The 14,253-nt window shown below is 38.1% G+C and overlaps 1 protein-coding gene across 4 annotated transcripts in view; it reads right to left on the reverse strand.

Annotated features, from left to right (window-relative positions):
- Positions 1–14,253, reverse strand: part of SFSWAP (splicing factor SWAP) — a 199,729-nt gene that overhangs the window by 16,986 nt on the left and 168,490 nt on the right. For 2 of the 4 annotated variants that reach the window (XM_075013062.1, XM_075013065.1), the window contains exons 14-16: positions 12,683–12,951; positions 2,798–2,953; positions 1,430–1,555 (exon numbers count right to left, since the gene is read on the reverse strand). In XM_075013062.1, coding sequence (XP_074869163.1) covers positions 1,430–1,555; positions 2,798–2,953; positions 12,683–12,951 — 551 coding nt within the window. The remainder of the gene's footprint in view (positions 1–1,429; positions 1,556–2,797; positions 2,954–12,682; positions 12,952–14,253) is intronic. The other 2 variants (XM_075013063.1, XM_075013064.1) reach the window with 2 other exon arrangements.

The following is a 14,253-nucleotide window of genomic DNA, read 5'->3' on the forward strand; positions in this document are numbered from 1 at the left end:
CTCCATTCTCAGGAATGGAGTAGTGACTTCAAAGTTAGCCTTCCTTCAAAGTAAGGAAAAGTGTGTGTAGATGCTCTGTGGGCCACTTCAAAGTAGCCCCTTACTTCGAAGTTAACTTCAAAGTAAGTCTGTAGTGTACATGTGCCTTCTGTGTTGAGCATGCCACAGCAACACAGCAGTAGAACCATGATAGAATACAGCAGTAATCAATTGTATTAAATTTTCACCATGTTTTGAGCTGCTAAAATAAGTGATCTTTTTCAGTATGCTTAGACTGAATAACTATAGAACATGAATCAGAACATACATATGCTTAGTAAACATGCATTTTAGCACAAAAACCAAGGTCCAAAGGAGGACAATTTTACAATGGGTGTTTTAAATGTATTATCTCAAAGCTCATAAAATATGTTGTAAAAATTAGGACAAAGGTGGCCATGTAATTGCCTCAAATCTGTAGAAAGACCTTGTAAAATACTTTATTGATAAATATTCTCCATAAGAGCAGAGCATGATTAGAGAAGTGAACGTGTGTACTTAGTGACACAATAAAACACCAATCGGGTAAACAATGTTTTTGGTTTTGGGAATTTATCTCCTTTAATGTCCCTAAAGAAACACCGAAATGGCTGGTTCCACTCTTCAAAGTACAGACTGAAGAGAGCACCTCTGACAAAAATAGAAGACAGATTTTTTTTTTTTTTCATTATGGAAGCAAATTCCACAATTCCAGCACATAAGCAGCTGCTGTGCACATGGTAGATAGAAACCAGAATGCTAACAGGAAAACACACTCACCATTTTACAAGTTGAGTTCCACTTTTATGTTCAAAATACATTTTACGGCGTCCCTCCACCCTATATGCTAGCTTTAATTTCAATAATAACAATGCAATATTCACTCAGCTAAAATGCCAATATGGCACAGCATTTCTGCATGAAGATCACTCTCAGTTTGTGCTACTAGAGTCAGAGAATCTTGCTCAAGGGATAAGCAGTGTAGCCAGACCCTGGGAATTCCAAATACAAATCTGTACTGCTTCCAATATTTGCAGCAAAGAAAGCAAAATAAAGATATTTCAGACTGGGAAGAGGTTACTATACTCGCAACTACAGTGCATCAAGCAGCAAACATGAACAGGAAAATAACCGTATTAGATACAGCCAAAGCACGGGCATGCTCATCACTTCATGCTGTAGACCTGTGCATACAGTCTGTATAAGACGGAACAGTGTTAATACTGTATACTTTTTTTTTTTTTTTTTTTTTTTTTTTTTAGAGTTTTGGCTTGTAATTCATTATTTAACTCATAACTGAAACAAGGTCTCAGATCACAGAGGGTACAAGCTTTACAGATAGACACAAAGCAACAAAAAGTGTTTTAAAACCCCAAATGGGGCATTTGTCATGACCAGGGCACATACATACCTCGAACGTGTACGTTTCCTACTAATTCCAGGACTGTTAGTAACACGATAAGCTGTTGGAACAGCCCTTTCCTCTCTTCGCCTTTCAGGAGAGTGGACCCTTCTCCTAGGAGATCTCGACCGTGACCTGAATGGGAAGTGGGAAAGGAATATTTTATTTTGTTGTTGCTGTAATTTGCTGTATTATTTTTATTTCAGTGGAATAGGTCGTCCCTGATTCCCCACTAGGAGATCATTCAAAAGCTTATTTCATTTCATATCAACATGGGATATTCCTACTCATTAAGGCTTACCCATGTCAGACGGGTTCTCACCCATCAAAATAATTTTTATATTTTATATATATTTTAGATATATATATATCTACCCATGAATGAGAATGAATGACTAAATTACTACTTCAAGTTCACTCTCAAGAGGGGAAGAGGTGCCACGTGAACCACTCTCAACTCATATTAGCAACAGGATGTCACAGTGCAGTTAATCTCTTTCTTCTCATAGGTGAGAGGGTTTGCTAATTCTGTTATGCTCAAGTCCATCTTGGTTTGAAGCCTAGAATCTTCAAGTTAGACTGGACTTTGTCCTTCTAAATTAGCAGCATGCTCAAGCGTTGCTGCATCATGAAGGTAAACTGAAAGCAGTAAAGACAATCTGAGTTAAAAGTTCATTTTGTTTTGATTTTTTAAAGCTTCCTCTGAATACTGACAAGTCAAAGAAATTCTGTTCCTTATACAGCAAGAAAATCCTGATTACTTAGTACTTTCAACCTATTCAACTGATTAACGAGTCCTGACCAATACTGTTTATTCAGAATTAGCATTTCGACTTGAAATGTCTGCCCTATAGAGAGAAACAGAGTGCACCCAGTTAAGATCAGAGATCAAAATAAGAGCGCATGCTTATCTCAAAGATCTAAGGCTAAAAAAGTAAAAGTAAAACCTAAGCATTTTCCAATAGAGAATACATACAATAAGAAAAAAGGAGGAAAAAAGACCCTCTTTTACTTGAAAAATACCCTACTTCTGTTCCAAATAAGACACGTAGATCTAATTGTTTTGCTTACAAATTTTGAATTTTTACTCCACTCTCCTTCATACAGGATACTTTACCCCATGTACCTTAAGCATTCGTTTTCTTCTGAAAACCTAATTTTGCAATGACTAAGAGATAAGCCATTTCTAAATTATAGATCCTGTTACAGTCAAACAGACCTACTGAAAGGAAAAAAAAAAAATCACAGCAGCAGTTAAATACTGTACAGTATTGCTGTTTAACTGCTTTTTTTCACTTAGAAATCTGACCATTACCAGGCCTTTCAGAAGTATTAAAGGAAAAAAACAGATTATAAAGTTTGAGGTCAGTCAGACACCTTGACGTTTTACCAGGATTTCCCTCTAAAGAGCTCCAGCAGTCAAATCTTTTCGTTGTCGAAGCTGCCTGATAATTTTCTCGTTCTGTTGCTGCTGCCATTGATGAGCTGCTCAGACTCGGCTCCATGCTCAGTGTCCCTGTGGATGCTGTGAGTCTGTGATATGGAGGCACACACTTCACATTGAGAATAAATGTGCTAGTTCTGGTATTAACTAGAATCCTGAAAAGACTTAGTCCCTTAACCAAAGCTGAACCTTGTGAAAGCATGCTTATATGGACCAGCCTACAAAAGTCCAAACAATCAGAGAAAATTGCATTAGCTTAAAATATTTATGAATTGGGGTATGATTGTTTTGGTTCTACTACATATTTCAAATCACTTTTTTACCCAAAGAGATTTAGCTGTCAGCTTTCAAATGATTAAAAATGGGTTAACTTTCACATTGGAATAAGTGGAATGGTTTTAACTAGACTTTGAGAAATTCACACTACAGAATACTCCTTTAAATAAAATACCTATCATATTGTTTAATAGGCTCTCTCAGAAGTTCTACACTCTATGAAATTGACAGGTCACATTAAATTGGAAAAAAAAATGGAAGCACCTGAATAGATATTGCCTCTAAAACAAGTGGATGGATTTTGGAATAACAAGAAACACCCACTTTACAAATTAAGTGAGGAATTGTTATTTTGAGGTAAATTTTAGTTGAATTTTTTTAAACAAAGCCAGTGAAAAACACACCACACATTTGCTGACTCCATCTAACATCGTTTACAAACTAACCCTTTAATGATGCATCCTGCTCCTAATTCACATCCATGGTTCATTAACTGGACACGTGGACTAAGTGGTCTAGCAGTCAGCTATTACTAAAATACACCAGAAAACCGATTATCGTCACATGGGACTCTGGAGATTCCAGCTTGTCTCACAAATTTAAAATGCAGACTTAAATTTTATCTACAAAATCATTCATTGTGTAATGATTTGCTCTGCAGTCCCTCTTCTCATTTCTTTTCGCATGCGCCCCATGCATTAACCTTCAGTTTCTGCTATGATGATCTATTTCATACAAAATAGGAAGATTCATACTCTCATTAATATGGTCATTATTTACATTTACTGGACATCAAGCGTGAAATCTGAAACTTCTCAGCTAGAACATCACATGCAAAACTTCAATGATTGACATTCTATGCTACTAAAACAGAACACTACTATCAGATACAATTTATATCAAATTTGTTATGGTGCTTTGAAGTTTATTGGGAAAAGAGGAGTGCTGAGGGCCCCAAAACTTGCTAACTTTCCAAAACAGTTTTAACCAAGTCACCCACATCTTTTTGTACTAGACCTTAATGACAAATTTGTGAACCTGAAGTGATATCTTTATGGAGCTAAAAAGTCTACAGGATGCAACACACTGTGGGACTATTGTGCATGCTTTTATGCTTTCTAAAACTGTAAATGCATTTTCTTGGACTGCAATCAAATCCATGGTGTAACAAGATTTTGGGATGCACCTTTGGGAAAAGTAACAGAAGGAACACATATGTATGTACATCAGACACAGTTAACAGGACAAGGACTGCGATAAAATTGATACACCTTGGTTCCTCACATATTTACAACATTTTATCTTGTTTAGTAGAATTGCTTTGATCACCTGTTTAAGCAACATATAGGTAAATATCTTACATCACCCTGAATCAGTGATGTTATTTGAACAGGAAGTAAATTCTGTAACTCCAAGTCTAAAGTACAAGATTAAATTAAGTAAACTATTTAAAAATTAAGTTGTATTAGTTCACTGGTGCATCTTGTATATTTACTAAGCTGTGACTCCAGTATGTTTACAGGATAACAGCAAATTAAAATATGTTGCATTCTAAGCCTTACTTAAACCCTAACAATACTTATAAATTACTCTTTGCAATTTGTTACATTTCTAAAATAAAATATTGCACATAAAGATTTTTTAAAAAAGTTGTTTGCCTATAAAAATCACTTGTTTCTGAGACAAATCTGACCTACCATTTGTATAAAAAAGGCAACACAGAACTTAATTATGCTCCGAAAAGTTGAACCAACTTCTATTTTTAACTTCATTCCCCTCAGCTCATGCCTTTTTAGCTTGCCCCAACAAATTAACTACAATTCTTACTCTGTACAAATTATCCCTTAAGGACGTTATGCCCAATGTATTTTTACAGCCACATAATCAAGAGCCTGTAATTCACATAGCAAGGTAAATGGAAAGTCAATTTAACACTTGTACACAAATTCTTTAACATTTTAAGAGATGTAAACTAAAACAAACCGTTAACCAAATGAATTAAAATATATGCCAATGGGTCATTATTTTGTCTTTACTTTTCAGAATGCAGAATTCATTAATGTCTAATTAAAACATATCCCAAACCAAATTTTTGGCGAAAGTAAAGCTTCTGTGTCTGTCACAATTAATTTAAGATACTGCTAATTTAAACACCTTCAAACAAGATGCAAATCTTTCATCTGTAAATCTTTCAGGTTTAATGGGCATCTGTCAGAAATCTAAGACATTTTGGTAATTCTGAAAAAGATATCAGAAACTGGAGAGCCCTGTTTAACAGGCTCATAAGTCATACTTATAAGTAGGAAGTGTCTCTCTCCAAAATTGATATCATTCTAATCTTGCTTCAGGTACAATGGATTTGCTGACAACTGCTCTATGTCATAATCTGGAAGGTTACGATCCACTGCCCGCACAGAACAAAATAAGGTTACAAAAGTGTAATACATCTATTTAAAATAGTTTTAAGGCTGAGACACACAAAAGAACAGCAACTGATTGTATGTCTGCACTATGGACCTTACAGCAGCACAGGTGTACCACTGCTGCTAAGTGCTGCAAGGTCTTCTGTGGGGCAGATCTATGCTAATAAGAGCTCTCCACTAGCATAATTAAACCATCTCCAAGAAGTGGGTGGTAGGTTAGTTGGCAGGAGAGCATCTCCCACCAAGCAAGTACGGTTTATACTGGTGCCTGAAGTTAAAACTTATGCTGGTTGGGATGTGTTTTTTTCACATCACTGACCAACAAAAGTTTTGCTGAGAAAAGTGTTAGTGCTGCAAAGCCAAAGGGTGTTAGAATTTATGTAGCTTAATTCCAGTTTCCAGTGGTTATTGGATAGTTCTCAGATTACTATGAGGCTACTCCTTGGCTACTCCTGGATGAGGCTACTCCTTTTAGGCCAAATTTCACATAGTTTAGAGTAATGTAACACAAGTGGGAAACAATATACTTCTAATTAGTCTCCACACTTAAATAAGGTATGGTATGGTAGGAAGTCATAATATTGGATCGTATGGGAATCTAAAGACTGAGCAACATGCTTATTGCAATGTCTGATTCTATAGATACAAATCAGGAAAGATGTGTAAGGTGACATTTTCTACACACCATGACAATGCAATTCTTTAATAGCACTACTGGGCAGATTCCGACTTACCTACCAGTTCAGATGCAAAGGTGTTAAACCTTCTTTTGCATTACGTCACAGACTGAATTACACAATTAAGATTGTTTTTAATTTCACATTGGTATTGAAGCTCATCTCTAACACTTTACACTGCAATGTCTCCACAGATATATGCTGAAATCATTTCGTAGTATTTTGCATTGTAATATTGTCTTGAGAAATTTTTGGCTAACTTGTTTTATCAGTATTGTCATCTCATCATAATCTTCTCAGCCTTGCATTGATAATGATTTGCCATTGTTCTGATACTGTAAAATTATTGCTACAGGTATTCCTACATGACTCAAGACCCTTGGTTTTCATCCAGATTTCTGGGGCGTGATGAACATCAAGGCAGTTTGCAGGTTCTGGATTGAACTGACATTTCTGACTGTTTGTTTAAATTTTTCTGTTCTTGGGAGCTGCTATTTTTGTCAGTGTATGTGTAAAGCTATGTCTAGGGCACAAAGATCCCAGACATAAAGAGGCATCTCCCTCTTTTTGTTGTGTATCTAAATAATTTTCTACTCAATGTATTAGGATGAAAGCATCTATAAACACACAATTACAGTTACACTTTTGTTTCAACGTTGTAGTGTCATGCATGCAAAGCCTAACAGGATATTGTTATGGGAGCTATTTTTTACAAAAAAGATTTTATGAAGGTGACAAGTACCAACTATATACTACACATTTATAAAATTGTAATACCAGTTGGTTCTAAACTTAAAAAACAAAACAGCAAAGCCTAGTTATAAAGGATTCTTATCTTTCAGTGAATCCTTTTCTGACTAGAACTTGGCAAAGAAAGAGAATACACTGTATCCACATTGTTTTAAAAACAATATCTTAGTAAAATCTCTGTAAAGATAAACGAACTTCTCTTTGTTAAGTAAGCATGCCTGGAAAAATAAACCTGATGTTTACATTAGCCTGAAAGCGACAAAGTAAGTGACCCAAGTTCTGTTTAGAGTTGCAGGAGGAAAGCTGAACTTGTATAAATTCACGTATGTTTACATAACAAAATAAACATGTAAAACTCCGCTATGAACATTACCAGATACAAGACAGAAAAACACTCAGTTGAAAACCATTCACTTGAGATCAGATTCTTCCATGTTCTCTGGGTTGCTTCTGCACCTTCAGTGCCCTCACCCAAAGATATAAAAGAAGAGCTGGGCCCAACTGCCATGGTTCCGTTGCCTATACTAATTCCTTATTGGAGTAGGTCTCCATAGTTGCAGGGAAGGAAGATGAGCGACAGGGAACCACCTGGCTAACACATCTTGGAAAACCATATACTCTAAGGTAAATAAGTTATTTTTTTTCCTTCAAGTGATTGTCTACCAAGATGCCATTGTTGGTATCTAAAAAGTATTGTCTGTTTGGTTGGTAATGGATATGTGGAGTACATCCTAAAGAGTGATGCAGGACTGATTAACTGAAACTGGCGTTCAGCTGGGAGGCCTGCATTAGGAAGTGAATGTGTGAACCAAGTTCCTTTCCTCTGCTTTTTACATCTCAGGTATGGATAGGTTACCCAAGCAAACAGCCAGCATCTGTCTGATCCAAGTGTGCTGGTGTGGGTGCTCAGAGAGACCTGAATAGAATATGTAAAAGAGCTGTGTCAAAGATTGAGGATGAGCTTTCACAAGCCTTTCTCTTCTTTGAAAAAACAAAAGAACAGTCCTGCACCACCTTAAAGACTAATAATATGATTTACAAGGTGATGAGCTTTTGCAGGACAGATCCACTTCTTCAGATCTGGAGCATTCTCATCTAAAGAAGTGGGTCTGTCCCATAAAAGCTCGTCACCTAATAAATTATATTGTTAGTCTTTAAGATGCTACAGGACTGCTCTTTTGTTTTGTGAAGATATAGACTAACACAAACACCTCTTTAGTACTCTTCTTTGAGAGTAAGAGGTAGTAGCGATAGGCTTGTTAGCAGATGAATCAGACTCGGAGGAGCTTTTACAGATGAACCAAAGTCCCTGGTGGCTTTGCATCTAAATCTTATAATGTTGCCAACTGACGGTGTATCCTCTTGTTCTGACCTGGTGACACTTAGGCCATGTCTACATGAAATCAATCTTTCGAAAGATGATCTTCTGGAAGATCTTTTGAAACAATGTGCCCACACAAAAAAGATCAATCCACTCTTTTGATAGAGAGTGTCCACACAGCCCCTGCACATTTGAAAGAACAAGCCAGGGATCAAAAAATCTGGCGCCACTGCTCTTTTGAAAAAAGGATGTATGGCGTGTTTATACTTTTTTTTTTTTGGGAGAGAAGCTTTTGAAAGTAGGTGCTCCTCCTGATCCGGGAGTGGCTTGGAAAAAGAGCCGCCTTCCTTCAATTTTGGATCAAAAGGAAGCATTTTGTGTGTGGAACTCCACGTATTCTTTTCCAAAAGAACTTGCTTGTGTAGATGTGGCCTTGGAATACATGTCCAGAAAAATAAAGTAAGGGAATCCCTGTTGTTACACAGTCCTTCTGTGTTCAATGCCATTAGCTCATAAGTGATGTAAATTAAGAGGGCATAAAGGGAACACCATGACTCAAAAATACATGAGAATGGAATTCTTTCCTAAATCTTTACAGTATATATAAGGGTAACTTTCTGAACAATATTTGGAATAGAGCAGGTGGCAGGACTGCTTCCCTGGATCAGTAATGTACTTTTTTCCTTTAACATCCTGATTAACCTTTAATGATCTTGAATTAATCAACTGAATGGCTCTGGGTTTTCTAGTATCTCATCAATAATCTAAATTAAACACTAACACACTGAACTCCAAGGGCATCCTCTTGCATTGCTCCCAGTTGTAAGGGGAAGTTTGGGGGGAGCAAAACGGAAGGCAGGGGGAGTTTCCTATGAGGGTCCTTGGAAAGACATATAGGAGCAAACTGGAAAGGACTGAAACTAAATGGGATGACCATTATTTACTACAGTAAGGACTCCCCAAGTCTAACCTCAGCAGCTCTAGGGTATGTCGTGGTGAAACAGGGCTGGGGAAGTGTGATTAAAAAAAAATGGAAACAAATCCCCTGGTGCTCTAAGAAGGCTTCCAACAATAATATCAAATCTTCTGCCTATTTGAAGCCCCAGGTTGAGGAGCCAGCAGAGGGCTCTCTCTACTTTAATTTCTGCTTCCTCCTTGGAGGCTGCGAGGATGCTAGCATCAAAGAATGCTGCCTGAAGTATTGCATGTCTTGGCTGCTGCCGCCCCACCCCAACTTTAAAAAAAAAAAAAAAAAAAAAAAAAAAAGGCTGTGACAGAATCCCAAGGAGCACAAAGCTGTCTTGGAATCTTCCAGGGTATCGGCTCATCAGTGCCACTGTTAAATAGATTTGATGCCTTCATATGTTGCCTGACCTCTTTGCAGGTCCCTGATGACATAAGCCATGGCAATAGCCTTATAGCAGCTGCCATGCCCATTGTTCAGAGGGGCGACCATGACCTCCAGCACAGTCTGCAGAGATGTTCTGGCCATTAGGTAGTCCTGTCGTAACAGAATTCCTCTTGGTGCTCACTGGGTGATTTATCCACCATCTTGGATAATTTGTACCAATTTTTAAAAAATTGTATTTTGAGGGTATCACATTGGCAACTTGCTTCTCTTCTTTGTAGGTTTTCAGACAAAATATACCTCAAGTGGGGAGGGAGGGAACTAGTTTTTTGGGGTCTGTTTCATGAGCTGTACATTTGGCTCTTTTGTCCTCTGCTGTAAGCTTTTACCCCCAGAAAGCCAGACATAGGATATTTTGTAAAAGTACTCCAAGCCCATTGCAAAGAACCAACATTTTCCATCTTCTTTTCAGAGGAAGCAACTTCCATCTCTGCTGTGGGTTCCAACAGATTGAGTGGCATGCCCAATCTCTCTGTAGCTGCACGTCAAAGACCAAATAATTTATGTTGCTTCTCTTGTATAATCTCCAAGGAGATATCCAAGGTGTCAGCTGTCCTCTTTATCATGTTCTAGATAGCTTTGAATTCACTTATCAAGAGCAATGAAAGGGGGTTCCCTCCTTTGGCTGCAAAATATGACACTGGGACCAGAATTTGATGATTCTGCTCAGATCAATGTTGTTTTCCACACTTTTCCTCTTGACACTGATGTAGCCATGGATGAAGCAGAGTTTTTTATGTAAGTTAAATATGTTTTGTCAGTGAGATGACTTGTCTCTAAATACTGTGGAAGACATTAGCTTTCTACGATAGGACTGAATGCCCCACAAAGCAGAGGAATAGTGGCACCGTAGGGATGCTAGATGGGATGCTCTTCATAGTTCCCCTACCGATTATTTTCTGGATTCTCACCTCGATTCACATTGAGCTAGTTGGGAAGAGATGAAGGAAGGTAAGAGATACATTTCTTCTCTTCCAGAATGTAGCAAGGAAGTATCTCCTCTAAGGAAGAGATGGCCCTGTCAGGAGGGCTGTGCCTATGAATCAGGGGGTTAGGATACAAAACACTTCACTGGTCATGTGTACAAGCTTTGCAAGTAGTCAGGTTTGTAACAACCTCTCCGAATTGCTCTGAGAGACAGACCACTTGGCAGCTTGTACTGCTTCAGTGCAAAAAAGTTGATCTTAATGCCTCCAGATCCAACGAGATAGTCTGTATTGATGTAATGTGGTAGTTAATAAGGACATGCTGGATACGAAAGTCTGTGCTGAGGGGCCAGTGCTGAAGGCAGTGCATTCCTTAGGTTTAAACAACAGACCATGATCTGTCTTAGATGTCAGCACTGACACTAGCAACAGTATTCCCTCACTATGACTCTTGACTGATTGAGCCTGGTGCCAAATCATGACGACTCATGTGCCTCCTGTGGTGTGGTCAGAAAGGCAACCTGTACATTGGCTCATAACTTCTTGCCTCTTCCAGACATCATTGCTGATGTAGTGGAGGGATAAATTAAGGGCTGAGAGAGGAAGAGGCCTGTGAGCTCAGAATGGAGCTATGGCTCACCTGGATGTGACCAACCTGCAGGTTGAGGCTTCTCCAAAGATTTCTCTGAGTTTGAGAAGATGTGCACTGATTTCTCCACAAGGAAAAGTTTTATTCTTGCCTCCTGTTCTCTCTGGATACACCCAGAAAAGAAATGATACATGAAACCATGATCTGGAATATGTCCTTCTCCAAAAAATGTTCATTGTTGACTGGCCCAGCAGAAGTAGATGGGAAAATGTCTAACAGACATGTTTAAAACCCTAGTGATTTAATCTCTACCATGATCATAGCAGTGATGTCAGGAGTTCCACTTCACAGACACAGACAATAAGATGTGTCCGAGAGGTTGCCGGGCCTGCTCTGCCCTTTATGCCCTCAGATGAGAGGGCACTGCATGAGTGCAAGTAGGGCATGCCCCAAGTGACGCAGCTAGCCAAAAGAATCCAATGAAGTGCACACGGCACATTGGCACCAACAGTGGAATCTATGCGGAAAATCACCCAAAGAACTCCTTTTTTACTAATAGAATTTTTGGACTTCACAGTGTGGACCACATCTCAAGTTTCTCATCGACACCACCTCTTCCATTTGCAATCTCACAACTTTCCTGTGCGGACTGCAGCATTTGCTTACATGGCAATAGAACAGGAATGTATTTCTGTGCCTTTAATTGACTGTAATGGTGTTTTTAAACCAAGTTAATCACACTGTTTTCTTGTCTCTCTTTCCAGTCTACTTTACTACTCTCTCTCTGATTGCTTGCTGGTCCTTTATGTCATCTTGACACATGCTGCCTGACTACTTTCATTCTCTACATTCAGAGTGCTGAAACTATCCAGTCCTCTACTTTTCATACCTTATCTTGACATGACACCCTGCTTCCGTATTCCCTTCTGCACTACTTCTTTATCCCTGCAGCAGCTAAAGTCCCACTAGCAGCTCCTGACACTCATGCTTATAGTTGGACTGCTGATGGTTCTGGTCCTGAAGAACAGCTCTTACTTTTTCCTCTGCCACCACCCCTCCCAACTGGCTCCCTACTTTAGTTCCCAACTTTTTTTTTTACAGATATCCTGGCTTCCTTTTAAAATGAAAAATGGAGCCACTCACAGAAGTAGCTGGAAACAAAAGGAATTATCAAAACCACCGACCATCAGGGAGCGTTTCATTGACCAGTTAGATAATTAGTTATCAGATTCACTCTATAATTGTGAGTGGAAACCCTCTTGCAAATACTTAAATAAAAACTTTCAGATGATTATCAAATATAAAGATTATTTACTGAAAGTTTTTCACGTCTCTTATCTGTATGATACAAGTTGACTGTCTTTCCAACATGTAGAGAAAGGTGCAGAGACAAATTAAATACTAGCTCGAACAGAATAGTAAAGCATACTTTCCACTTCCAAACCCACCTTGAGTGCCTGACAGTTCTATAGGCAGTGGGAAGTGAATGCTTTGCTTTTGAATGTGATCTAGACCTGGACTTAGATGATGAATGATATTTGGAAGGTGACCGAGATCTTGTCCGAGATCTTTTCTTGTGTTTCTTTTTTTTCTTTTCCTTTTCTTCATCCCTGGGAGGATCTCTGCTTTGGCTTAAAGGCCTTTCTGATGATTTAACTTCTAAGGTGGGTAAAGTTCTGACTCCACTCAACAAGGGACACGGCACGTTACTGACAGTCTGAAACAAAAAAAAGATATATATCAACTATCAGCATGGCTTTCAGTTCTCAGCAAAGATTATGCATATTTTCAATGTGAGGAAATAAATCACATCTCACAGATATAGACATTAGAAACAGACTGGCCTAGTACACTGAGCAAAGGGCTAGGAGTCACATAAGTCTATCTAACCCTGTGACTGCCGCTTAACTTGCAGTGTTGCCTTGATAACATCACTTAGCATTGCCATACAATTGTTTTGCTATTTATATTTTATAGACCTTTGAGGGAAGGAATACCGGAAGAGTCTATCAGCAGCCAGATTAAAATTTTAGTAGTCATTTATTGTACTAAATAATTCTTTGGAGTTATTAAAATATAAACAGTAGAACCTATCAAAAGTCCTTGACCCTAACAGAAATCAGAAAAAAATAATTAGCTGCTAATGCCACAAGATCTACCAAAATATAAACCCCATCAACACTTCACATTTTCAGATATTGCAGAAACATTACATAAAACATAAAAAGTGGAGATTTTTAAATTTTCCAACATGCATGTAACCTTCAGTCAGTTTAATATAGGCCGACATTTACCCCCCTCTCCCCCCACACAAACAGGTTTCTGCATGCCTATGTAGGCACAATTCTGAAGATTACAGTCTTAGTTTCAAAGGATTAATGATGGTTCTGAAGAATCTGGTAGTATCTGATAGACAGGTTCTTCTTGGTTTATACCTTCAATTTAAAAGGATAACTGGACAAGTTTAGTCTTTAAAAAAAATCCCAATAAACATTGAAAGAATTCTTAGTTAACAGGCTAGGCATCAAAACTTAGAACTATTCCAGTGAAAAGGGAAACAAGGAGAAATTCTGAAAACACAGGAGAAACAAGGAAATAGATGGGTGGAACATTTCAAACAAATGCTGAATTAAGCCTGGCATTTAACAAAGGGAAACCATTAAACCTAGATATCGATGAATCTGAGGTAAAAATCAGAGAAGCTAAAAACCACTGCAGAAGCTTAACAATAAGAAGACACCTTGTTTGGATGGCATTCCTCCTGAGAAGCTTAAGCATGGAGGAGAATACAGACTAAAGACAAAGTACCAGAAGAACAGGATTTTGAGTATCAATCAAATTACCAAAGAAAGTTGATCTATGCAAGTTCTCAAACTGGAGGAGGGTAACCCTTTTATCTGTCACAGGAAAAATATTAACAACAGCCCTCCAGAACAGAAAGAAAGAAAAGATGGACATTATCCTACATGAACAACAATTTGAATTTACAAAATGGCACTTGTGCATTATTTTCAACCTG

This window comes from Carettochelys insculpta, chromosome 18 (genome assembly GCF_033958435.1).
Source record: "Carettochelys insculpta isolate YL-2023 chromosome 18, ASM3395843v1, whole genome shotgun sequence".
Taxonomy (NCBI): Eukaryota; Metazoa; Chordata; order Testudines; family Carettochelyidae; genus Carettochelys; species Carettochelys insculpta.